Source organism: Zootoca vivipara, chromosome 1 (genome assembly GCF_963506605.1).
Source record: "Zootoca vivipara chromosome 1, rZooViv1.1, whole genome shotgun sequence".
Classification (NCBI taxonomy): domain Eukaryota; kingdom Metazoa; phylum Chordata; class Lepidosauria; order Squamata; family Lacertidae; genus Zootoca; species Zootoca vivipara.
The window spans coordinates 21,364,299-21,392,284 of NC_083276.1; the positions used below are offsets into that span (position 1 = coordinate 21,364,299).

At 43.8% G+C, this 27,986-nt stretch overlaps 1 protein-coding gene across 4 annotated transcripts in view; it reads right to left on the minus strand.

The window, feature by feature from the left end:
* Positions 1–27,986, minus strand: part of RIN3 (Ras and Rab interactor 3) — a 74,044-nt gene that overhangs the window by 5,625 nt on the left and 40,433 nt on the right. For all 4 annotated transcript variants that reach the window (XM_035107165.2, XM_035107173.2, XM_035107199.2 and 1 more), the window contains 4 exons: positions 25,929–26,020; positions 19,948–21,426; positions 16,611–16,919; positions 7,437–7,568 (listed from right to left, as the gene is read on the minus strand). In XM_035107165.2, the coding sequence (XP_034963056.1) occupies positions 7,437–7,568; positions 16,611–16,919; positions 19,948–21,426; positions 25,929–26,020 (2,012 nt within the window). The remainder of the gene's footprint in view (positions 1–7,436; positions 7,569–16,610; positions 16,920–19,947; positions 21,427–25,928; positions 26,021–27,986) is intronic.

Sequence of the window (27,986 nt, forward strand, 5' to 3'; positions counted from 1 at the left end):
GAGGGGAACCTGAATCCTTAAAGGGAGACATGATGATTAAAGACTGACTGAAAACACAAATATTGAAATATTACCGTCATTGGAAGTGGCCAGCAGATGGCACCCAAGCAACATACAATTCTGGAACCAACAACAAGTTGCAGGAAGATAGATGGGTTTATCCTTGCACAATCTGCTATTCAAAATAGTGCAAGGAACATCACCTTATCATGCAGCTTGCCACTAGTTGTACCTAATTAGCACTCCACTTTCTGGTTCCTTCCAGTTCCATCTAACTCAAGAGGTACAAACATTCCCCTTCGGCAGATGTTTTGCAAAATTCCTCACCCCAAGTATTTCTTCTCTCCATTGTTAGAGCCCTTTCCTCTTATATAGTAATTTAGTGCCCGGGCTAAACCACAGAGCCTAGGGCTTGCTGATCAGAAGGTCGGCGGTTCGAATCCCTGTGACGGGGTGAGCTCCCGTTGCTTGGTCCCAGCTCCTGCCAACCTAGCAGTTCGAAAGCACATCAAAATGCAAGTAGATAAATAGGAACCGCTATAGCGGGAAGGTAAACGGCGTTTCCATGTGCTGCTCTGGTTTGCCAGAAGCGGCTTTGTCATGCTGGCCACATGACAATAATGCGAGATGAGCGCGCAACCCCAGACTCGGTCACGACTGGACCTAATGGTCAGGGGTCCCTTTACCTTACCCATTTGCTAACAACATTGTGCTAGTTTCTTTGCACATGTGAAGTGGTGTGTGTGTGTGTGTGTGTGTGTGTGTGTGTGTGTGTGCTTTTGCTGCTGCAGAAAATGTTCACAATTCAACAGATTATCTGTTATGTTTTTTTAAGGAATCTGGATAAGAATCTTCCAATTAAGTCCATTAATTGTGAACATTTTTGCTGATTAAATTAATCAATTTAATTAATAGACTGATTGCTGAAATAATGCCAAAGCAGCAGGCGAATAAAACAATATTTCTGAAGGAAATAAGTTTTGGGGTTTTTATTATTAGGTGTTGAAGAAGTATCCTCCTCAGCAGAACACCCTCTCATTGGCAAGAGAGGAAGCTGAATGAACTCTAGCCACTCAAGTTTTTTTGTAAACACTTGTCTAAAAAATAATTAATGACTTATTTTTTTTTTTTTAAAAAGCTACTGCCTGATAAATTAGGAGCACCTCAAAAGCTCAAATATTTTTGGCCAATCTAACCAATTTGATGTAACAACTAAGTACAGGCCCTTGCAGAGCCAGGCAGAGGCCCGGGCCAGGTAGATAATGTGCCCCCCCCCCCCGGGATCACTGAAGTCTTATAAATAAGTAAGTATATAATTTTTACAAAAGTTATGCTGACAAATAATTTTATTTCAAGGCTTGAACCATATCTGCATATAAAGACAAAACGGAAAATATAGATCAGGGGTCCCCAGACCACGGCCCAGGGGCCACATACGAGGCTCTTTTATGCGCCCCCCGGGGACCCCCGCCACCTGCTGCCGCCACCTGCTCTTACCGGTGCGGTGCGGCTGCCGACTTCCAACCTGGAAAAGCGACGGAAATAGCTTGTGCGCACGTGTCATTTCCGGTGTACTTCCGGATCGGAGGAGGCTTCTGCACATGTGCACAAACTATTTCTGGCGCTTTCCAGGTCGGGAGTGTACCAGAAATAGCGTTCACGCATGCGCATGGGCGTGCACAGCAGCGCGCTCCTGCGCCCCCACCCTCTGGCCCACCACGCAATCAGCGCGGCGGGCATCCGGCCCAAAGTCAGGTAAGTTTGGGGACCCCTGATATAGTGCTTTTTAGGTCCTCTGCGCTTGGCGGCCTTCCGAGGAAGAGGATGGGAGACGAGGAGGACCGGAAGAAGCTGCACGTGCTGCAGATGGTACGGGCAGATGGGACAGATAAGAACTGTTTTATGTTTGTGCTCCACAATGAGGACCACACCCTTGGCAACTCCCTTGAACATGATCACGAAAAACCCTGAACTATATACAGTGGTACCTTGACTTACGAACGACTCGACAACCAAATATTTTGACTTATGAATGGGGCAAACGGCTGTGCACTTACGATTTTTTCGATATCTGAATGGAAACTGCGGCGGTTTTAGATAGGGTTTTTTCGACTTACGATTTTTTAGATGGGGTTGCTTCGACTTACAAATTTTTCCATTTCCAATGCATTCCTAAGGGAAATCGTGTTTCCAATGGCGCTTTTCGACTTACGAATTTTTCGACCTACAAAGGTGCCTTCGGAACAGATTAAATTCATAAGTCGAGGCACCACTGTAGATATAGTTCTGTGGATATAGCATCACCCATCCTTCTGAAAGAAAAATAAACCTCTGCATCCAGACCAAATGATATGTTCCAGAAGGGGCTGGAGAATCTCATGGGTGTTTGCCAGCACATACTCAGCAAATTTGAGGCAAGTGTGGAAGAGTGCAATGCCAAGAAGGATGTGACTATGGAGGAAGCATAGTCTTGAGTTCCAATCTGCTGTTCAGTCCTGGCCACAGAACTTAGTCTGCTTTGGTTGTCCTGATGGATGGCCTTTGCAGAGTGTGGGGCGGGGAGTGTGACCTTGCTCCTGCTTCTTGTTATCTCATTGGCATTTGATGCCGTTAACCATGGTATCCTCCTGGACAGGCTCCAGCAAATGTGAATTGGGGGCAGCGGTTCCAACCCCATCTTCAGGACCAAGTGATATTGGGAGGGTGTCTTTTGAACTGGAAGCTGCAGTTATTGCAGAATGCTGCAGCATCACAATCAAGAGGTGGGGATGGGGTGGGGTTGTGAAAGAAAGGGACTTGTTTCTTATGGACTAAAGGTTCCCCCCCCCAATAAACATTGGATGATGGAATCCAAAAAAACAAAACAAAACACAGTGCTTTTTAAAAATACATAGGGAAAAGGATTGTTTTAAGTATTTGCATTTAAAAATGCTTTCCTAGCTTTCTTTTCTGCGAATTCTTGAATTACACAGGAAAAATCTAGCAACTTCCCCTTATCGTGGTTTATGTTTATCATTGCTAAACCATTTAGGCGTTCTTGAGCCATTGTTGATCGAAAGAAAGACTTAATCCGTTTTAATATATTGAAACTTCTCTCATTGGAGGCCACTGTAGCTGGTAATGATAGGAAAATGCGTAATGCAATTAGAAGGTTTGGGAAAAAATTCAAGTTTAGTATTTGATCGGCAATTTCTTTCGGTGACGGAGAAATAAGTTTGAAATTTGTATCCTGGAGTGGAGGGAAATTTGTCCCTTAGACCTTATGGGGGGGCCGGACTATGTTTTTTTTTGGGGGGGGATGAATGAATTCCTATGCCCCACAAATAACACAGAGATGCATTTTAAATAAAACCACACGTGTACTCATATATATATATAAACCAGGCAGGCCCCACAGTCTGCGGAGGCTCTGCGATGGGCCTGTAGGCCATGATCAGCCTCCGAAGCCTTGCAGCCTCCCAGAGGAAAGCCCCAACCTCCCCCAGGCCGGTGGAGGCTCTGTGATCGGCCTCCAAGGCCTTCACAACTGCCCGGAGCCATCCCCCGGCATCCTCAGGATGCCCAGCAGGTCGCATCCCAGCCCCAGAATTAGGTAAGAAACACTTACCTAACGAAGACCAAGAGCAGTATAGCTGCTAAGAAAACAAAGATGAGCTTGGGCCGAAAAGCCCTTCACCAACCTTTGCCCCACTCCCAGTTATAGAAAGATGGGTGGCAACCAGCCAGGTAAGCCCACCTACCCTGTGGGGGGGGACTGGAAATTTTTGGGATTCTGCAAGGGATTTTGGGATTTGTTTACATGAGTCTGCCCTGTGCCTTTGTCTCTGGGGTTCAGGAGCTAATCAAGAAAGGAAGCTGTGGTACAATAGGCTGAGATAAGACAAGTGAGCCTGACTGAGGCCCCCTTTGGAATCGGAGGCCCGGGCCAAATGGCCCATATGGCCCACCCTCTGTTTGGGCCTGACTAAGTATCACAGGTAGCCCTAATTTTGCCAGCTGTTTTTTTAAGCCTGCTGTACTGCTTTTTCGGGGGGGGGGATGATTTAAATAAACTCTAAATCGTAAAATGCACAACTGATCACAAATTAAACCCCACTGAATCCAAAAGAAAACTATTTAAGCACATAATTATCTCTCAAAGGGACTTCACCCATGTATGTACAGTCATACCTCGGTTTAAGTACGGTTCAGTTTGAGTATTTTCAGTTTAAGTACTCCACGGACCCGTCTGGAACGGATTAATCCACTTTCCATTACTTTCAATGGGAAAGTTCGCTTCAGGTTAAGTATGCTTCAGGTTAAGTACGGACTTCCAGAACCAATGACACTCATACTTCGGATTAAGTACGCTTCAGGTTGAGTACTCTGCGGATCTGTCTGGAATGGATTAATCCACTTTCCATTACTTTCAATGGGAACGTTCACTTCAGGTTAAGTACGCTTCAGTTTAAGTACTCCACGGACTGTCTGGAACAGATTAATCCACTTTCCATTACTTTCAATGGGAAAGTTCGCTTCAGGTTAAGTACAGACTTCTGGAACCAATTGTGTACTTAAACTGAGGTACCACTGTATTTGCCTAAACTGGGTCCATGTTAAACCCATTAAAGACAAATGCCACCACCACCTGCCCACATGGAGGGTGGCAAAAGAGAGAGAGAGAAAATGCACCACCGGAAACATTGCATATGTCAATTTCTATGGATATATTGAATTCAGTGGGACTTACAAGTTCTGAGTGGACACGGTTAGGATTGCACTGTAAATAAATTTGGCTGGCATTTCACTGGAGAACGATATTTTCAGAAGAACAGCTTGCTCTTAAAACACAGCAGCTGGTGTGTTTGGAGACTCACTTAAGTTTTCCCTGAAGGGCAGCTGGGTTAGGCTGCTGCAATGAAACAACAACAGCAAAGGACCATCTGAGAGCTACCTGTGCACACACAGAGACAGAGGTGTAGAGCGACAAATAGCTTCAACAACGAGGCCAAAAGGTCATGAAATGTAAGAGGTGCAATTTATGACAGTCTCCCCCAACCTGGAGCCCTAGGCTATAATCCCCATCATTCACAGCCAGCATGGCCAATGGCTGGGGATGATGGGGATTATACTCTGAAACAGCTGGAGGACACCAGATTGGGGAAGGCTGAACTATGGCATTTCTATGCAAAACTCCAAATGTATGCAAAATAAGCACTGCAACCATTCACAACAATATCTTTCCAAATGCATGTTGTTCTGCTCCCTTCGGGGGCATCGCTAGGCTTTTATTACCTAGGCAGCAACACTGTCAAAGGAACCTATTTGTTTGTGCAAGTGTCCTTGGGGATCCCTAGGGCATATGACCAGGTGGCAAGTTACTAAAGATACAGCATGCTTTACCAGTGCGACAATTAAAGCCCTCCCAGAATCCTTAGTCTTCAAAGATATGCAGACTGATGTGTTGGTGGGGGAACCAGTTCCTTAAGGACATGGAGGTGGGGGCGGAACAGGCACTGCCTCAATAATAAAACTGGATGTCCAGCCCTGCTGTGGTGCTCCTGCAAAAGTGCTCCATGAAGGTGTTTGATGCTGTTCTGTCTTTACAACTAATCAAGCCTGGGATCTGGCCAAATCTAGATGGAATACCACATTTTAGAGGAGCCCATCGTATCCTATTCAGAGCTCCTTAGAGGAACAGCCATATATATATATATTTAGTCATTAGCCTTAATTATACTCAGTTGTTGTTGTCGTCATAAATACACACTCAACTCTTTTTGGTTGCGATGGAAAGCAGAGATGGACAAACCAGCCTATTTCTGTTCCATGTTGCTTTCTCCTATATGCAAAATAATAATAATAAATGGGCTGGTCTGTCCAACTTATGTGCATATTTTCTTTTTTAAAATCTTTTAAAAAAATCCATAACATCTTTGTAAGGCTACCAGGGACACAACATACAGAAGAAAAGGTAGCCATCTTCTCCATATGATTCCCTAGGAAGGGACGGCACATTGTGATGCACAATTGCTTCCTAGGAGCATTTCAAATGGCCTTTTTACCATGCAGACACAGTGAAGTTACTAGCTGCTCCAAGCAGCTGTACAACTTTTTAAAAGAAAGAAGGCAGTTCTTGGACTATCTTTTGAGCATGTTGCTAGACCCTAGCAACAGCAGTTCATCATATGGGAATTCCACATATCTATGTTCTGCTCTGTGCATGGGTCTGGTGGTCCAAAATGGATAGGCTTGCTCCCCAAAATGGAGCGAAATGGAATCCTTTGACTTTCCCTAATGGAAACATGAGAATAATCCTGGTGGATCAGACCAAAGGTCTATCTAGCCCAGCATCCTACTCTCCCAGTGGCCAACTAGACTCCTATGAGAAGTCAGCAAGCAGGACAGGAGTGTTGTGGTACTCTGATACTTGTGCTCCCCAGCAGTTGAGATACAGAAGCATACTGCCTTTGATTCTGAAGGTAATATAAAGCCATTATGGCCAGTAGCCAACAAGAGTCTTATCCTCCAAACACTTGTCGAATCCCCTTTGAAAGCCACCCAAGTTGAAGGCAACCACTCCATTTTGTGGCAGGGAATTCCATAGTTTAACTGTGTGTGAAGAAGTAGTTCCTTTTGTCTGCCCTCCATTTGTCTGCCCAGTTATGCCTTCCTCCTCAAAACCTTGAGCATAGTGTTAAGGTCACATGAAAGAAGAGAGGGGAAAAGCTCGCTCAGTGGCAGAGCATATGCTGTGCATGCAAAAGGTCCCAGATTCATTTCCTGATTGGTAGCTCTCTTTCTCTCTCTAAGCCACTATAGGTCAATGTATGAAGTGGCTCTGGTATAACAGCCCCAAAACCTATGTTACACAATCAAACTGTTGTGCAAACCAAAAGCATTCACACATCCACCACCCAAGGGCCATCTGCTGTCATGTGAATCTGGCGCCCCCAATGGCCACTTGTGATCATGGCTGGAGATCTCAGGAGATGAAGAATGAACAAATAAAAAAAAAAGTAAGGGGGAATCTTGGTGATTAGCCCATAGGGGCTCTAGGATGGCACCCTGAGTGGGACCTTCATAACCTTGAGGAGCCAGAAGAAGTAGTCTACAATGCGTTATACGTAGGGCTGCCTCTGAAGATAGTTCGGAAACTTCAGCTAGGGTGGTATACAAATTTAATTGATAATCATAAGAAGTCTCTTAGGCTTCATTTGATCCTTCTGCATACTCTGTGCAAAGTAGAAACGGTACCAATGTTAGGATGGTGGCCTTGGCAAATGTCCTCTGGTGCCGGCCCTGCCATTGGCCACCAGCTGAAGAGCAGGTGTAAAGTTGGGATAAACATTTACAATTATGGTTGCTGGGCAGCTTGTACTCATTTCTGCCAGTGGTGTGCCATTATGAACCTCCACCCTCGCTCCTCCCTCTGCCACAAAGGAGGTCTTTCATACCTTCACCCAGCTGCAGTGCAGGGTCCATGAGTTCCATCATGTATTCCACATTCAGAAGCACCTCTGGCAGGTCGCTGCGGGCGAGTACGTACATGAGCACTGGGAGGAAGTCATCTGCCCCGTAAAGCTTCCCTGAAACAAGAAGAGGCCTATTCAGATAACACAGTCGAACAGGCTAAGAGCTGATTTCAACATTCAAAACTGACATGCAGTAAGAGAAGAGAAGGCACAGGGGCCCAACAGTTGGCCTCCACCGTGAACAACCTGCATTAACCTAGGTTAATGTGCAAATCAGTCCTTCTCACAGATTTTGTAGAGCAGCTGTGCTTCATAGCTGCCAAATCACAGATTAGGAAACAGGACTGATAAAGATGTAAATGTGCAAATGAATTTGCCAGCAGTACAGGTTTTCATACTCTCCCAGTGGCTTCATTATTGTGAGAAAGAACCGTATTTTGGAAAATCATATTTTGGAATGAATTTAAGAGCATGAGGGAAGCCCTGTTGGATGAGGCCAAAGGCCATCTAGCCCACCATCCTGTTTCTAACCAAATCCTGTACTGGCTGGTCCAATGGAGCAAATACTCACACCATCCTCAACCTGCCTGCAATGAGCCTCTACCTTATATGAAAAAGTCTGATGTACAGGGGATTTCTACAGTCAGTGCTTGCTAAAAAGAAAAAGAAAAAGCATGGTCTGGAACAACTCTGTTGTGCAACTGACCCCCCCCCCCTTCAATGGCCCAGTAGCAGTTGTGTAAGCCAATGCAAGAAAGGAGAAATTGATAGTCTAAATCTATCTTTTGTAATGTGTGAATGGTCAGATGCAGATCTGAGACACACAAATGGTGGATATGCTTTAGGAATCTCAGTGTGTATGTGACAGTTTTTCATCCACACCTTTGCACATTCCAAAAGTGTGTGTTAGGAACCATTTCCTTATAAACATTTTGAGAGTTATGTATTAAGATAAATAACATCAAAAGCAACCTTCAATTTCTATTTGCAGGGTTCACGATTTTCTTCCATGCACTACTATTACAGCCATCCATCTATAAAAGACCAAATGTTGAAGGTCCTTTAAAACTATACCCACCATGAATTTGCTGCCGTGATAGAAGATAGGCTTCCCTTCCCTAAATATTCTCACTGGGCACATTCCACCCCATGTTTAAGCGCACTTTACTATATTCAAATCAATAAGCTTAAACATGCTTAGCTGTGCATGAGCTTGTGGCCATTGGCTTTTTACAAGTATTTCCCGTGAAACACATTTCCTTATATGTCAGGCAAAGTCAACAGGGGTTTTATTTGAAGCTGACAGTTATACTCAGCTGGAGCCTTATATAAATATTCTTCTGTTCCCTCATCAAAAAATAAATAAACTTTAAGTAAACCAGAGAATATATGTAGAAAGGGAAAGCCAGTTCAGTTAAAACAAAGTGGTGGAACACTCGAGTGCTAAGACTCTCTTTATAAACAAAATCTTATGCTGTTATTAGCTGAGCCCTGTATGTTATGAGAGTCATGTTTCCTGCTGTGCATAAAATACACAGCCAGGTTGTCAAACATTTAAAAAGGCTTCATTGTTCAATGGGTGTTTTGGCAAAATGTTTCCTTTGTACAGTATTGCAGTGTTCTGGTACTGAGGAAGTCTCAGGTGGGTGTGGATGGAGGGCCGAATTTAGCTGCAAGAAGTAGGCATCAATGAAAGAGCAGGATCAGCAGTTAATATAGCCAACGCATTCCTTCAGATCTGGCTTAGAGTGGCCATTTATTCAGCCAGGCTTATGGGATGCTTTGACATTTTGTGCCGGGTCACTTGTATTGATCTGTTTGCTGCTGTATTCCCATGCTTTAAACCTTTCATTTTAAAAATGTTTGTGCTGGTTGTGTTATTGCTTTTATTGTTGTGAACTGCCCTGCGTTCTTGATCGATGAAAGGCAGTGTATAAACAGAAGAAATCATTATTATTATTATTATTATTATTATTATTATTATTATTATTAAAAAATGTGTCCTGCTTCAGTGAGAACAGTTCTTTACTCAAAGGGCTATCCAGTTTAAGTATAAAGCAAGGGGAGCAGGGAGGGTCCTGAAATTGCCCATCAACAGTCAGCACCTAGACAGCAGGCCAAGCAGGCATGCGCTAGGGTTATAACTTTTTGACACCCCCCCCCAAAAAAAGACCTGATTTCCTGTATCATAAAGGGATTATCTTTTGCTTAGAAACACTGAAAAAGGTTCTAATTCTTCTGAGTTGTGAAAAAAGGCCATCCTGAAATGAAAAGCTGTAATCATCGTATATACTACTCGTAAGTATTAGCACTTTAAAAAAGTTTACAGGACTGTTTATGGGACTATTTTACAGCTGTCTGGAACTTCCTAAAACTGTATTGGAGAATAAAAACCTTGTCTTATTCTAAGCAATAAGAAGTAATGTACATTGTATTATATGTACATTGTATATGCTATGCATATTACATAATACATTATACAGTTGCAAATACAAAAATTGATTTACTGATTTTGGGGTGACCTTTTTTCAAAAGATTTGGAAATGACAGATCATCCCTTTGTTTTTAGGCAAAAGTTCATCTAACTAAGCTTTAGGAACGTGAGGTTGTAAAAAAATTATAACCCTAGTATGCATGTCACCGGGTCAGTTTTATCTACTATAGTGAGATGTATTTCTCTTTATAATAATTATGTATAAGTGTGCATACAGATGTATTAGCACATGGAAATTTATGCAGATCTGAATCCTCTCTTGTCCTCTTTTTTTTTGGTTACATGTTTCCTCTTCTTTGGTGAAATGTTAAGTGGCCATCTGGATTGGGCCTGATGTAAAGTAGAGAGTTGATTCTACCAGCCAAAGTGTGCATTAATCACCCCTATGAATTTCCTACATTAACTCTAGAAAGGTCTTAAATCAGAATGTCACAGATACCACTTTCCTATATGCTCAGTTACATTAGGATGATATTGTTCGTAGCCTCTGTACAAGGGGAAGCAGGGAACATGTAAAGCTTAAGGATGGTCAAGCTGTACTTGAATTAGACAGAGCAACTCTTCCATATTCATTCTAGGTGGCGCTGTGGGTTAAACAACAGAGTCTGGTTAAACCACTGAGCCTAGTGCTTGCTGATCAGAAGGTTGGCGGTTCGAATCCCTGCAACGGGGTGAGCTCCCGTTGCTTGTTCCCAGCTCCTGCCCACCTAGCAGTTCGAAAGCACATCAAAGTGCAAGTAGATAAATAGGGACCGCTCCGGCGGGAAGGTAAACGGCGTTTCCGTGCGTTGCTCTGGTTCGCCAGAAGCAGCTTTGTCATGCTGGACACATGACCCGGAAGCTGTCTGCGGACAAACGCCAGCTCCCTCGGCCTATAGAGCGAGATGAGCACCACAACCCCAGAGTCGGATACGACTGGACCTGATGGTCAGGGGCCCTTTACCTTAATAAAACTTTATTTGATTCTCTAAACACATAATCATCACAAATTAAGCAATTTTCCTTTGCTTAGGGCAGGCATCCCCAAACTTCAGCCCTCCAGATGTTTTGGACTTCAGTTCCCATCTTCCCCGACCACTGGTCCTGTTAGCTAGGGATCATGGGAGTTGTAGGCCAAAACATCTGGAGGGCCACAGTTTGGGGATGCCTGGCTTAGGGGAACCTGAACAAGAGAACGTAAGACCAGCCTGGTGGATCAGACCAACAGTCCATCTAGTCCAACATTCTGTTCTCACAGTGACCAAACAGATGCCCATGAGAAGTTCACAAGCAAGACCTCAGCACAATAGCACTCTCCCCTCCTGTGGTTTCTAGCAACTGGCATTCAGAAGCATTCCTGCCTCCAACCATGGGAACTATAATATTGGGCTTAAGAATGTCAAAGAGGAAAGCCATAGTTAAATAGTCTATGGAGCCCGCATAATAACTCATCCGCAGTCTGAAACGGTACTGCCCCCTATCTGCCACCCCAGAATTTCTCCATATTATTCTGATATGTGTGTATAGCAGGCCTTCTAGATCAGTCAAGAGCTAACTGTTTCCATTGCAATGCTTTTCCATGCTCATCCTCATTTTAATGAGTAGAAGTCTTTGTGGGTTTTGCCCCAAGAAATCTAACCTTTCCTTGACATTATATAGCTGTTGGTACTAAGCTGTGTTCCCTTGCTGAGCTGGTAATAAGCACAGGTAACATTTCTCCAAATATCATCTTATGCTACGGAAATGGAAGAAGCAAATGACCAAACAACAAAAGCAAGACTTTAGCTATCCTTTTCAGTGGAACAGCTTGGCGAATACCATAGCGGCTGTGATTATGGATTATGAAATCCATAAAGGCCCAGCACGCTAAATACAATCTTTACAAAGTGACAATATGGGTGAGCATGAAAAAAATGGAGCCCTATGCAGAGCACTCAGTAAGCAGGCTGGTTAAGTGGCATCCAATATCTATAATAGAGTGATTCCCAAACTCACCCTCCCCCCCAGACCGCTTGAAAATTGCTAAGGGTCTTGATGGACCACTTAGCTCCCTGCACCCTGCTGTAACAACTGTAATGCACTGTGCATTATGATTTCTAATTGTATTTGTATTGCTTCTTTTATTTCTTGTGCATTGCTTTTTGTAGTGCTCCACAAAATTCAAACTGTAATACAACAGAATACAATGTTAAAAAATAAGAGAGGTCATTAAAATGCACGTACAAATCATCAATATGAATACTGAATGCAGGGCAGTCTCGAACAGGTCGGGCGCCCTGGCACTGAGGGGCGGAGATCGCTCCGGCGCCCCCGCCCTCGCAGGGCGCAGCATGGTGCCGCACCGCGCCACCGGGAGTCTACCTAGAGCCGGCCCTGACTGAATGCGATGGATGTGCCATTTCCCGTTTTCAACCGTGAATTCACAGAAACACCGCCGGCCACCATTTGGGAACCACTGCTATAATGGTCCAAAATGTGAGCTGGGCTTTGGGAATGTGGGTTTGGTTCCATTTGTGAGCTTGGCAAGTCATTCCTATCATTGGGAGATTCAGGAAACAATAAGAGTAAGATATATATATATATATATATATATATATATATATATATATATATACGTATTTATTACTTGTGCAAATATTTAGTACAGGCAGCGACTGTTTTAGGTGCATCCGAGATGCGCGCAACCTGGAAGTGACCCAAAAATGTCACGAAAAGGTTTGGGGCAGGGGCGTAACAGGTGTTTGCAGGCTTTTTCAATGGTGTTTCAAATGTACACATTTTCACTTATATGTATGGTGCCTCAGAATGTAGCCCCTGCATAAATGGGGAGTTGTCTGTACTGGTGGATCAATCATGGGTTCATTTTAGTGATGTGCTGTAAAAATGATATGTCCAGTATCCTAAGACCAAAGGCTAAAGACCCATCAAGCCCAGCATCTTGTCCTCACAGTGGCCTATGGGAAGCCTGCAAGCAAGATCTGAGTGTGTGTGAGCATTCTCCCTTCCTGCAGCTCCCAGCAACTGGCATTTTCCTCTGAAAATTTGTCCTCCAGAGGCAGACTGGAACCACAGGGCAAAAGTTGCAGGGAAGCCAATTTCACCTTGAGTACCAGGAGAAACTTCCTAACACTAGGTGCTTCTCAAAAGGAGATAAGGCCATCTTGAGCTCTCCTTTGCTAGAGGAGCTTAAAGCAGAAGCTGGACACCTTGTCAGGGATGCTGTAGTTGCAGCCTGGACTGTGCGTCTAGCCTTGATCCAGGGGTTGTAGCAGATGGCCTTTTTACTCTATGATTCTATTACTCCAGTTCTTTTGAAAAACCTACCAAATGTTTATAAACCAACATTTTATATGCAAAATGCTTGGAATGCATGTGAGATTTCAATATTTTCTGTTTTTAGGGAGGGAGGGAAGGAAGGAAGGAAGAGAGAAATTCTGTGCATACTCAATTGTCTCCTTTGTATTCATCCCCTGGCTCGCACCACAGAGCTCAGCAACAGCCAGAGGTCCTTCAATGGCTGCTTCAATGACATTGGAAACAGTCTCACTTGTTCAAGGTAGAATTGTCTTATTCCAAATCCAGCTTGCCTCCCCCCATTTATTTTTATTTTTCAATGACATGAAACATTTGTTTCATAAATATCTATAAGAGGCTTAAAAATAAGCCCTCTCCAGTGCTACAAGCCCCCATGGTATTACAGTCTAGGGAAACTATCTGCAGCATCAGCCTCTGGTTGGGCTCCAGTGCTTGGAGGAAAATTGGTATTAAATAATTGAAGGCAGAGTTAAAAGGAATTGGAACCCTGCCCAGACCTTCACAAAGGAATTAAGGCTCTGCCCATGGGTTTGCTTCTCCCTTGGTTCCATGGCACAATGAGGCAATCAATCAATCAATCAATCAATCAATCATTTGTGGAGTATAGACCATCCCTATTCATGGATCTCAAAACACTTTACAAGCGTCTTTAAGCAAATGATTCAGACATCATCCTATCCAGGGAGTGCACTAGCCCTACAGAAATTCAGGCTGCAATCCTATACAAACACTTACCTTGGTGTAAGTATTATTGAACTCTGAGCAGACATGTAGAGCTCCTAAGAGGAGCCACACTGGTGCAGACCAGAGGCTTACATCTGAGTGGGGCTCAAATCCCCCACTCAGCCATGAACCTCACTGCATCCTTAGCATACTCTGCAAGTGTCCTGGAAAAACTGGGACATCCCAGTAATGGCAGACATTTTGGCTGTGTGGCACCCCAAAACATGCATTTTTGGGTGCTAAGCCCCCCCCAATTTTTTTTTTGTGTGTGGGGGAAGCTGCAGCACAAAATTGCATGAGATCATGGCAACCAAAATGGCCACTGTGATAAAAAATGGGAAGATGGTGTGGGGTCTCAAGAAATGCACAGAGGCATGTTCTTGTCCTGTTTTTTGGTTAGCTCAGGCATAGGCAAACTCGGCCCTCCAGATGTTTTGGGACCACAACTCCCATCATCCCTGACCACTGGTCCTGTTAGCTAGGGATGGTGGGAGTTGTAGTTCCAAAACATTTGGAGGGAGTTTGCCTATGCCTGGGTTAGCCTAACTGATGCCATTTTGCTTCTGTAAAAAAACTGCCTGCTTTTGAATTTTGGAGGGTAAGCCACAAATATGTGAAGACCAGATAACGTTGCTAGGCGATTTTCATGAAAACCTCCATCTGCCAGGCAGATCTCCCCTTCAAGGTGTCCTATTTCAATCAGCGCAAGGAACCTCGAAAGGGGGAAAGGGAGAGGGGATGCCTATAAAAAGTATGAACAAAGGCTATTTGGGGCAGTTTCACCATCACACTGGTGAGTGTGGCTCGCCCGCTCTGTTTTACTCAGCTGCATAAACGAGTGCTTATGGGAATCTCCACTGTCTATGGCACTTATTGGCCTTTCAGTGACCAAGGCAGCTTGGGCCTGATTAATGGACCCCAACATCGGTATCTGGGAAGATGGCATCCTGGATTTAGGCTTCAAAGTGTGGGAGGGTATACATTGGTCAGACATCATTACTCAGTCTAACCTACATCACAGGACTGCTGCAAGGATAAAACAGGGGGGGGGAGAAGAACCATGTAGACAGACTGAGCAACTTGGAGGGAATGTGGGGGTGTAAAGCACATCATCATCATCTCTGGGCTCCCAATGTCTTCAGTTGAATATGTACACAAAGGCACTCATAGAGACATAGCTGCCTATCTCCTTAATTTTACAGCTGCATTTCCTGTGCTATGTAGCAGGCCTATTCCTCCCAGGCTTATTGTATTCCAGTCTTTTGTCAGTATAACTACATTCCTTTGCAAACAGAAAGATATTCCCTGCCCTACCTGGGCTGCTGTGGTTTTTTAAAAGAGCTTAAAATAGGGAGCACAAGGTCTCTCTTTCCACAGGAATATAGTCACCAATAACAACCACACATAGCTGCCAAGTTTTCCCTTTTCTCGCGAGGAAGCCTATTCAGCATAATGGAATTTCCCTGAAAAAAAGGGATAACTTGGCAGCTATGCAACCACAGAGAAGAGAATAGCACTTCAGGAAAATGCTTAATTCACACTTCCCCCAGCCTGGTGTCCTCCCCCTGTTTTGGAGTAAAAATCTTGCTCGCTGGGGATGATGGGAATTGTAGTTCAAAACACCTGGAGGGCACCAGGTTGGGGAAGGCCAGCTTAATCCAACACAACTGGGGTCCCAACATGTTTTGACAAAGTGCCTTCCTTACATGCAATATTCTTGAATGCTTTCATTGCTTGCTTCAGAAGGTGCTGCTACCACCACCCTAATTCCTGCAACTGCCCCTGCTGTGCTGAATGAAACTATAATAATAATAATAATAATAATAATAATAATAATAATAATAATAATAATAATAATAATTTATTTATACCCCGCCCATCTGGCCGGGTTCCCCCAGCCACTCTGGGCGGCTTCCAACAAAACAGAAATTCTAAAATACAGAAATCCATCAAACATTAAAAGCTTCCCTAAACAGGGCTGCCTTGAGATGCCTTCTAAAGGTCTGGTAATTGTTGTTCTCTTTGACCTCTAGTAGGAGGGCATTCCACAGGGTGGGTGCCACTACCGAGAAGGCCCTCTGCCTGGTTCCCTGTAACTTGGCTTCTCGTAGTGAGGGAACCGCCAGAAGGCCCTCGGAGCTGGACCTCAGTGTCCGGGCAGAACGATGGGGGTGGAGACGCTCCTTCAGGTATACTGGCCCGAGGCCGTTTAGGGCTTTAAAGGTCAGCACCAACACTTTGAATTGTGCTCGGAAACGTACTGGGCCTGTCCAAATATCCTGGGCCTGTCCAAATATCTCTTTTGTGCTTTGGTCTCCATTAACAAACATCACCAGAAGCTTTAGCAGTGGCTTCAGACAAGCTATGACATGCTTAGCAATACAGTTCAGAACTAGTTGTCATACTGTGGACATACATTATACCTTGAAAGTAAATTTGAAGCACATTTCCTCCCTCAAAAAATTCAGGGCCTTGAGTTTGTTGCTGGGAACTAGCTCTGTGAGGGGCAAACTACAGTGCTCAGAATTCTTTGGGGGTGGGGGTAAAATGTGCTTCAAATGTGTCATTTTACATCTAGTAGGATTTTCTGTAATTCAGAATATATCTATAGCAAGAGCAAGAGTTTTAGGATGGTTGTACAGTACCTTGGTTTCCCTGAGTCATAGAGTCGTAGATGAGTTTGCAGGACTTCAGAAGGATGCTAATCTTTTTCTCTGGAGAGTAGGCCTTGTGCATGGTTGTGAATTTGTGCAGGATTTTCTCCAGCAATGTGGATTCAGGCACACTGGTGGTGACTCCCAAGTCAGTGGTAGTTGTGTTTTGTATGACTTGCTGGTTTTCTTTCAGGAGCTTGAAGGATCCATCTTTGCTGTGGATTTCCCTTAGATAGGTATCGATGGCATCTTTCAAAGGCTTCAAGACACACTTGTGCAAAGCTGACTCGACAATCACCTCTGGAGTTGGGAAGTGGAGTGGGGAAACATAAGATGGAAAAGGAATATGTGAGAAATCAGCATCTTAAAGCCAGCCTGGATAGACATTCATGCAACTTACCCTCAGTATGTATTTTGTTCTAACTGTCCAGTCATACTATCAAAAGGTATGAAAATATTGACAAAAATATTTAACCTTAGTAGTTCTTAATCACTTTTCCCCTGCCCCTGTGCATATTAATGAAAATTCCTTCTGGAATTTATAGTCAAAATTAGCACATTGTAACTGTTGTTGTTGTTGACTAAAATGCTTCCTTACTTAAGAATATGGCAATCCTTTTGCCTGGAAATTTGGAAACTCTGGCTTTGACCCTCATAAGCCTCAATACATTGCTACTCAGAGCACCATTTATTGGAAAGGCAGCATACATATTTAACAAATAAAACAAACAAATATGGTTTGGGGGTCTAGTCTAGCCAGTTCATAGAGATCTCTGACTAGGCCTAACATAATGGAAGAAACTGCTATTTTTTAACTGTAAGTTTTTATACTGTTGTTGTTGTTGTTTTAATTGTAGCCCACCCTGGGGCCTTAGGGTGAAGGGCAGGCAATAATTTAAATAATTATAATATGTCTCTTGGTTTTGACCCAACAAACCGCTGCCATTTTGAACAGCATCCAAATGGAATCTGGCCCTCAGACTGGTAACATGGAAGCGGACTTTTTCACTGGTGGCACCAGTGTTGTGGAATGCTTTTCCTGCTGAAAAACGAGAGGCCTCATCCGTACTGGCATTCCGTCAACCCTTGAAAACACACCTGTTTAGGCAAACATTCACCTGAACTTCTTGATCCAACTGTTTTATTTGCTTTTTAAACTGTGTAATTGTTATGCTTTTCGACAGGTTTGTTTTATTGTATATTTTAAATATGGCTATTTTAATGTTTTGATGGAATTGTTTTACTGTGATATTTTAATTATGTAAGAATTTTACAATTGATTATATGCTTGTAAATCACTTAGAAGCCAATATGGCATGCAAACAACAACAACAACAACAGGAAAAATCCATGTATGTCTTCAACCAGTTTTACCCATAATGTATGATTGAAGGCAAAGATGATTCTAGCATAGTGAACTGCTGGGAAAAGGGAAGGAAGAGAAGAAGGAACTAGGCAGTTGAGGAGTGAATTTCTGTGATCTGGATGAAATATGTTCACAGCATGGATAAATGATTTTTAGCAAAAGGTGCTAAGGGGGAAATGGATTTTGTAAATGTTAGGGAAGAGAAATCACACTGTGGAACTGGGTCTGGATGTGAAGGAAAAAGTGAGGCAGAAGATAATCCCAATTTGGCATGCTCAGGATAAAAGAAAAGGAATTTCTCAATGTGAGTTTAAATAAAATGACAGGCACAATTTCGCTGTGTTCAGCTGGAAAGGGGAGAGGACATCTAGGAAGAAGTGTTGACAACGTGTAGAAAGATGACCTACCAGGGTTGATGTAAGTTGCAGCAACTTTCTGAAAATTTCATTTCCGTATAAGGCTAGATGGTGGTTGTTTTGACTTCTACAGCTCTGCTGAATGCAAATCTCTGCAATGCTGGAACTGATTACACCCAGCAGCATGAAACTGCATATTCTATAGTTTAGGCCACTCTTGTTCACAGTCTTCCGAGGCTATTGCCCAACTCTTGCTTAACATCCAGCAAGTGAACAAAAAACACCCAAAGAAACGCCTTTCCATCAAACTTGCAAAAGCACAGTAAATTGCTTCATGCCTGCCCTGTTGTCACCTCTACAGGGCCTATAATCCAAGCACACTCAACTCTGTGTTGGATTATGGCTAGGGTATCTGTGATAGCTGGAACAACAGGACCACAGGAGTAAACACTGAAACACATGAAATACACCTAGAATCATAGACTTGGAAGGGACCATGAGGGTCATCTAGTCCAACCCCCTGCATTGCAGGAATCTTTTTTGCCCAAAGTGGGCCTCGAACCCATGACCCTGAGATTAAGAGTCTTGCTTTACTGACTAAGCTATCCTGCAGAAGAGCTCTTATATGAGTGCCGTGAATTAAGTTTCCCCTCTCAAAGATCCAACTTAGCCTGCTGACTAGGCTGGGGGCATCCTCAGCCTGTGGCCAGGACATACCTATGGCCAGATTTCATCTGGCCTGCGGCATCAGTCCACTCTGCTGCCTTTGCCTATTCAGTCTGACTGAAGCAAAAGGGGATAGAGCAATCCTTGACTCTGCCACCAACCAGCTTGATTTCTTTGCTGAATATGTAGAAACGAGCGTCACACATGTGCAACACAGAAATGTCGCAGGTGATGGTGAAGGTGCCCTCCAGATGTTTTGGATGGCAGTGCTAGCTGGGGATGATGAGAGTTGTAGTCCAAAGCAGCTGGAAGGTACCAGGTTGAGGAAGGCTGGGATAGAGTTTCTAGTGTTGTGATGCAATGGATGGTGTTTTAGGCACTGAAGCTTGTTTTATGGCCTGGTGGCAAGTGATAAAATGGGGTAGCTTCAAGCATTCCAATCTGAATGTAGGAAAGAAAGGTGGGCTGCAAACATAATCACTAAATAAAAAGCCCGAGAGCTCTGTCAGTGCTTTTGTAACCTGCTCTTTGGTGGTGTTTCTGCATCTAAACTCCATTACATTTTTTAAAATGTTGCCAATAGGCATGAAAAAAATGTAAACAACCCTGTTCTAGAAGAGTTTGGATTTGATATCCCGCTCTATCACTACCCGAAGGAGTCTCAAAGCGGCTAACAATCTCCTTTCCCCTCCTTCCCCACAACAGACACCCTGTGAGGTGGGTGGGGCTGAGAGACTTCAAAGAAGTGTGACTAGCCCAAGGCAGCTGCTCTACAACCATAAATGTCTGTGGCCCAGCAGATGCCAATGGCTGACAAATACAACTATTTTATTGTACCAGTTCTCCTGATAATGTGTTGTTTTGATGCATCATGTTTTCACCTTGATTTGCCTTTCGAGGAAGCCATGCACTCAAAAGAATAGAAAACGGAAGCCCTTACCTAGTTGCTCATCTGTGTGAACAGCCTGGTCCATAAAGGTTTTTATCTCCCTGCTTTGTACTAAGTAGCTCTTCAGCTGGGTCATCATTAAGCGGATCTCTTGCAGCATCTCAGTGCTGGAGCTCTGCCTCGCCATCATCTCCAGGCTGTATACTTTATAGTCCTGCACCAAGCAGCCAAAGTAAGAGTCTTTGTCCTGGGCCAGCTCCACAATCTTCTTCTGGAGCTTTCGGTCAGCGGACAGGAAAGCAGTGAAGACATTGCTCAGGCTGACCATGGACAGACGGTTCTTGGCCCTGCCTAATATCATGGAACGGGTCTTCTTCACTGACGGGCTGGTCACCAGCTCTAGCTCATCCTCAGTGCTGCTGGTGGAATAGGAGTCTGGCTCAGAGGCTGGTGTCTGAGCCCCCACGTTGCTTATTGGGCTGTCCAGTGAGTCATGAGAACTTTCAAGATCTGAGAAGCTAAGAGGCTGACGGGCAAATTTTGATTTCCTTTTTGCATTGGAGCAACTTTTTTCTGCTGGCTTTCCCTTTCCTTTTGGAACCAGCAATTCTGACTCTTCAGCACATACGGGTTTTGAATGGCAAGAGCTGGCAGATGACTCCTGTCGAGAGATCCTCTTCTTTCTTGGGGGTGGGATAGGAGGCTCTGCCGACTTCTCTGAGGGCTTCTTATGCAGCTCAGCCACCAGCTGTTTCTTGGCCTCGCTGTTGGGCTTCCCCCCTTGACATGATGCTGGATCTTTCTCCAAATCCTCTTCAAACACCTCTGGAGGGTCAACAGCGCATGAAATGCAACCTTCATTCCCACTGCTCTGTTTTTCCACCAGTTCTCCACCTGCTGCTGAACATTTCTCAGATTTTTCAAAGCAGCCCTTTCCAGAATATCTCTCGGATATGCACCTCCTTGGCGGAATGGAAGGAGGGATGCGTTTCTTTGTGGTAAAAGAATCGGTGAGAGACAAAGACGGCCGCCCATCATCTTCCTTGCTTTTGCTAACTTCAGTTTTCATTTCCTTTTTGTTCTTCTCCAGATCCCGAAGCTCTTCAGAAGTGGTCATGGGAGACTTTTCAGGCTGCTTCACAGCATGAAGAGGCACAGGAGGTGGCGGCGGCGGGCGGCGGCTGGGAGACCTCTTTGGAGGCCTTGTCACGGTGTTGCTAGTAAAAGAAGGATCTTTCCTGCAAGTCTCTAGAGGAGGAGGAGGTGGTGGTGGTGGTGGAGGAGGATGAAGAAGAGGAACATCCGGGGGAAACTGGTTGCTTCTCTCCTCTATAAAAATAGGATTTACAAACCACAGCCTGTCATTTCCTATTGACAGCTCAATTTCACATGAACAATTGTCCGTGCTGCTTGCAAAACACTGGGTAGTTTCCCCCTCCTTTTTCGCTTGAGCTGTGGCAAAAGCAAGACCTTTCACAGAGTGAGGGAACTGCCCTCCCCGCCTTTGATTTAAAGCGGAGTCCCAGAAACCTGCAAAAACAAACAAACCAAAAACCATGAGAATTAAAAGAAAATAATCAAGTGCAGGGCAGGAAGAGACTGAAGAAGAAGAAGAGTTTGGATTTGATATCCCGCTTTATCACTACCCGAAGGAGTTTCAAAGCAGCTAACAATCTCCTTTTCCTTCCTCCCCCACAACAGACACCCTGTGAGGTGGGTGGGGCTGAGAGACTTCAGAGAAGTGTGACTAGCCCAAGGTCACCCAGCAGCTGCATGTGGAGGAGTGGAGACGCGAACCCGGTTCCCCAGATTACGAGTCTACCGCTCTTAACCACTACACCACACAGTCTTTTAACTGAATTGTATTGCATAATGTTTATTGAACATCTGCATTTTTCTGTATTGGATAAATAGTGCTGCATTAAAAAAGGTCAAACCAAGCCGAATCCTCATATACAAGAAATAGTATTACCTGAAAATGGCTGTTTCACCAAAAGTGCTGTTTACTGCAAACATTACCTGGTGTAGGGGTGGCAAATAGCAGCAAGGAAGAGGGTGGAGTTTTTTCCCCAAGCAGAAAACCCAGTGCAGACTGAGAATATGGTTGAGGTCGGAGGCCCAAACCAGATCTTACTCCACAATAAAAGCAGCTACATTAAACATGCTTGCTTAGACATGTTTCTAATGTTGTGCATAGTTTGGCTCAGAGTGGGGTAAGAATGAGCTCGAAGAGTAGCTTATGCTATACAGTCATACCTCGGGTTACGGCCGCTTCAGGTTGTGTTTTTTCATGTTAAGAACGCGGCAAACCCGGAAGTGTTTGCTTCCGGGTTTCACCATGTGCGCATGCGCAGAAGCGTTCTGCATGCTTTGCACATGCGCAGAAGCATTCTGCGCACTTTGTGCATGCGCAGAAGTGTTCTGCGTGCTTTGCGCATGCACAGAAGCGCTCTATCACGCTTTCGCACATGCGCAGAAGTGCCACTCTAGTTACGGACTTTTCGGGGTGCGGATGGAACCCCGGAACAGATTGAGTCCATAACTAGAGGTACCACTATACATAAGAGCTGGAGGGTTTGTCATGTAAAACCACAGCCACGTGCACGCAAACACACACACACACACACACACACACACACACACACACACACACAGAGTAACATAGTGTGTTTGTGTACCAGTTAAAGAAATATAGCCATTGATCAACCGAGTTACCTTTTGCAAGACAGTAACCCCTGTGTTATGGAACAGAAAGCGCCACTTTTCCAAATTACAAAATACTATGCTTTGAGTGCTGATGAATAGCAATATTTAGATGTCACCTTGAATAAGTTTTTTGTCTTCCTCAGTATACTATAACTGAATTGATAGAACATTTAGGCTAGAGAAAAATGTGGTTTGACGAAGTATGGAAATTGCATGCTCTACTTTGCGTTCTATTTTCAGAGAAAATGTATTGGATAAGGTTTCCATTTCTTGTATATGGAAACTTTAAAAAGGGAGATGTGTAAAATACTTACTAGATCCAATCCTGTATCTTGTATACGGTAGTATAACAAAGGAAAGGTAAAGGACCCCTGGATGGTTAAGTCAAGTCAAAGGCGACTATGGGGTTGGTGCTGTGGGTTAAACCACAAAGCCTAGGGCTTGCTGATCAGAAGGTCGGCGGTTTGAATCCCCGCAACTGAGTGAGCTCCTGTTGCTCTGTCCCAGCTTCTGCCAACCTAGTAGTTCAAAAGCACACCAGTACAAGTAGATAGATAGGTACTACTGCGACGGGAAGGTAAATGGTGTTTCCATGCGCTCTAGCTTACGTCACGGTGTTTCGTTTAGTCATGCAGTTTAGTCGTTTAGTCGTTTAGTCAAGCAGTTTAGTCATGCTGGCCACATGAGCCAGAAAGCTTTCTGCAGACAAACGCTGGCTCCCTCAGCCTGAAAGTGAGATGAGCGCCACAACTCCATTGTCGTCTTTGGCTGGACTTAACCGTCCAGGGGTCCTTTACCTTTACTGTACAATGGACACGAAACCATTGACAACTTTTGTTGTGGCGATGTCCAGGAAGGTGATGGAAATTATATTTGTTAATGAGTTGTTTTATTTACATAACAAAACCATCCTGTGTTACGCCTTTTACTAATTCTGAATTTCATTTGTTGATATTTATTTATTTATAAATCAATCAATCTATATGCACACACCACCCAGAGTGGCTTACAACACTGTAAAACAGAAGGTATATAAATTCTAACATAAAATGGCAATCGTGCTAACAATCTTTAAAAAAGCTATGCCATTTAAAACTGTTTACAAACATCAGTATAAATTGCCACCCTAACGGCATAACCGTCTATACTAAAATAACCAATTCTGAGATAACCTTTAAGAGAATGTGAGTCAAAAGAGAGTTATTTTTTATATTTTTAAAAGATTCATTTAAACACTGGCAATGTTGAGGCTTGTGGGGGAGGGAGTTCCAGAATCCAGGGGCCATGCCAGAAAAGTCCCTGTCTCTTGTGCCAGCCAAATCAACTTGGCATGCCATGAGGATATGAGCAGAGTCTCAGAGGCAGATCTTAATAGGTCTCTATTGGTGTAGGTGGCCATTTGGCTAACATTGTCTGAAACTGTTTAAGCCTTTAAAGGTCAAAATCAGTGCTTTGAATTAGGCCCGGAAATGCACCTGAAGTGAAGGAACAGTATTGGTGTATATGTGCTCCAATTGTCATGTGTACTGGCAGATGAGGAACAGCATTTTGCACCAGTAGAGGTTTCCCAGTCTGTCTAATAAATAATAATAATAATAATAATAATAATAATAATAATAATAATAGTGTAAATTATTTATACCCCACCCATCTGGCTGGGTTTCCCCAGCCACTCTGGGCGGCTTCCAACAGAATATTAAAATACAATTATCTATTAAACATTAAAAGCTTCCCTAAAAAGGGCTGCCTTCAGGTGTCTTCTAAAAGTCTGGTAGTGAGGCAGCCTCACGTAGAATGCATTACAGTAGTCTATCCTCAACATGGATTACTGAGCCAAGGTTTGATCTCTCTAAATAGGGTTGTAGCTGGCATACTAATCTTAGCAAATAAAGGGCAATTCTAGCCACAGGCTCCCCTCTGTGATTCCACAGATAGGGCCAAGTCCACGTGGGCCCCCAAAATTAGAAACCTGGTTCTTGCGGGGAAGTGGAATCCCATTCAAACCCACCTGTACCCTCTTCTCCAGATAAGCAAATCTCCCTCCCTGCCCTGCTGAACACCTATGTCTGGTCTGGATTAAATCATTCATTTTTTAATAGTTTGTAATTTTATATTGGGGGGGGGGTCCCCACAAAAGATGGACTTCGTTCCCTCTACCAAAGTCTAGGCACAGATTGACAAACAAGTGAAATCTCAATCCCATCATGAAGTAGAGATCCAGAAATTATTGTGCAAGTGCATTTGCATATAAAGTAGCATTAAACAAATACTGTTGCAGAGGTAGGATTTGTGCCTAGGGCCATGTGCATATATCTCAGAAGTGTCAGAACGAAATGGGGAATTCCTACTTCTAAGACAGGCATGATTCTGGGGGAAGTGGAAATAAGCATTGTAGATTACGAAATCTTTCCTTTTGGAAAAGAAAACTCTAGGTTTGTTATCTGCCATCACCTCCTCCCTGAATTGATTAGATTTTTTACTAAGAAGGAGCCTAAGAAGCACAATACAGTGTATATCTTCTATGAATCTAGAAATCATTTCAAGTGCTCAAAGGTCATTTTGGATGTTAATTCAGTAACCCTGACAACAATCTTGTAGGCAGGCCAGTCTCATAGGATGTTGTGGCCAGTCTATCTGCAAAAATGGGGCTCAGATTAAATTTGAACCAAGTATTTCCAGCTGATGTCTTATGCTCAACCACATCACACCAATCTTGATGAAAACAAAAGACTAGAATTCGTGGGCATGCAATGAAGATGAGCATAGGGCGATTCTGGGCAGGTAAAAGAAAGTACTTTTTCCACACACACACACACACACACACACACACACACACACACACCATAGTGAATCTATGGGAATTCCATGGCCGCCAACCTAAGTGGCTATAAAAGAGGATTAGACAAAGAGGATAAGACTATCAGTTGCTACTAACCATGATGACTATGCTCTGCCTCCCTGGTTGGAGGCATTATGCTTCTACAGAGACAGCCCACTGATGAGGCAGGGCGAAACACCCGCCTTAGGCAAGGGAAGTACAAGAGGCGGCACCCTACCTGCCCCATCGCTTCTGCCACCTTGCAAAACACTCCTCCCTCTCACCAAGGGCAGAGAAGAGGAGATGCAAGGCCCTTGAGCAGGGATGACGAACAGGAATGCCTTGTGGAACACTCCTACCTCTTGCTGAATTTGGCGAAGCAAGGGAGCACTCTGGCATGTGATGGAATTGTGCATAGAACTAGAAGCTTTAGGTGTATATCCAAATAATGAACCCATTATTTAGGGTTTGGGGTAAGAAATTGCTAGGGGTCTCCAACACAACTTACCTATCTCCAGACTAGAGATGGTTTCTAGATCTGTAACACTATTGGCTTCCAATATCGCTTGTGGCAGCTTTAGCGTGGAGGGAAGCAAATCTCTAGGAAGTGAAAAAGAAATGAATAAAGATATTCAAAGTTGTGTGTGGCTTGGTAGGGAATAAAAGCTGCTTGGTTAGTTCTGCATTATTTCGTTTCTTATTCTAGACAGATGCAGTACTTCGAAATAATTTGCAATAATTTCAATGGAAATGCATTTACAATAAGTTTATATTCTCAATCATAGAGTGGGAAGTGGCCCTCAAGCAGGGATGGGGGAAGAAAGTCCACCTGTGTCCCAAGGCTATTCAGCCATAGTTTGACATACAAGCCAGGCCCGGGTTCCTGTTTTTGCTCTCCTGGAAAAACCAGGAGCCTTGCTTACAGCTCATGGTTTGCCTGAGAGAGCTAGACTACAAGTCTAGGTTTGTGCAACAAGCTAGGTCAAACTTTGGCTTAGCTCAGTGTGGCACAGCAGCAAAACAACCAGGAAGGAGTTAGGGATGTCAGAGAATACCAATGAAAACAGAAATGGAGCTGAATTTGCTGTTTGCTTATATGCCACATGTCCAGAACGGAAATCAACCCAGAGAACATGTAATTGATTACATTCCATGTTTTTCCTTGACATTAAAATGACATAATGACAATGTAACTTCGGTACATAATTACATTTTGGTACATAAGTACATTTTAATTTATGTAAGTTATGTACTTTTACCACAGCCCCCAGCAAGTCGAATACCATAGTTTTGGGTGGAAGACGAACTGCAGCAGAATGGAAACAGCTCTGCATGCAATAAATACAGGGCAAAGCAGAAGACAATAGCTTCTTTACCTCCTACAAGGAGTGAAGCAGCTGCAAGCTCTTCTCTGGGAGCCCACACATTCGCACTGAGCAATTTTCGTGCGAATGAGACTCAGATCAACATAGAACAAGCCATCAGCATATGTCCTGCAGGTCAGTTGGTTGTAAAATGGCACAGGAGGGCAATCCAACTGAAGCAGGCTCTGATGTGGCCTTTGCTGACCTGCATTTCTCTCCTGGGATCCTTCCCACAGGAGAGTTCATAGTACTGGTCCTGTGAGATGGCGAGGGTGGGGTGGAGAGGAAGTCTGGCTCTTTTTATTGCTAACCCAAAGTCAATTATAATTCTTTTAAAAACAGCTTGGAACAGCTGAGTTTCAAATAGCTCGCTTGCCTTGTAGTTTCTCTGCACCGCAGGAAATCATTCTTTCACATGACTGGCACGAGTGCTGAGCAAACTGCCTGCCTTGACAGATCCCAGGATGGCTAAGAGATGAACTCATGATGGCCTTTCCTCTCCCCTTCAGCTACTGTTGGCCTTAACTAGGGATGAGGGAGAAACTAAGTTCAATTTTCATTTAAGGGTGAATATTCCTAATTCATGAACCCAAACACAGACGTCTTTTGAAATTTTCACTTCTCCAGCTTTTGCAGTGTGGTTCTCCAGCCAGGTAATGTATACAAAAATGCACATCTTAAAGTAAAAATGCCTGTATTGGTGAAAGAAACAATAAACAGGCCCCCCATATTAGGAAAAAAACTGCATTGCAAAAATGTTTGAATTAGGCAAGATGGCATACAAAAAGGTACACATGGAGAGAAATCCACACTAAAATGCTGGTCAAGTTTCAGGGGGACTTAAAAGAACAACAACTGGCAAACTGGTGTGTAAATGTGGAGAACTGAGCACTGGAAAAATGATAAACTGAGAGAAGTCAAAACTGAAATATTCACCTATCCTTAGTCTTAACATTAACCGCACAATCTTTTCTTTAGCAAGTGCTCTCATAGGGGCAGATGGGGCTTGTCAACCTGGGAAGGTAGCCCATCTAGGAGAAGGAAAACTCTGATCCTAAACCTCCACTGCCCTGTGGGATACTTTCAGGAGAAGGTAAAGCTAAGGAGTAAACCCTACACAATTCCGGGGTGGAGTCCCTAGGATGGTTGGGTGGTGCCTTTACACCTCCTTCCAGCAACTCCTGCACCCAAGCTGGTGCCAA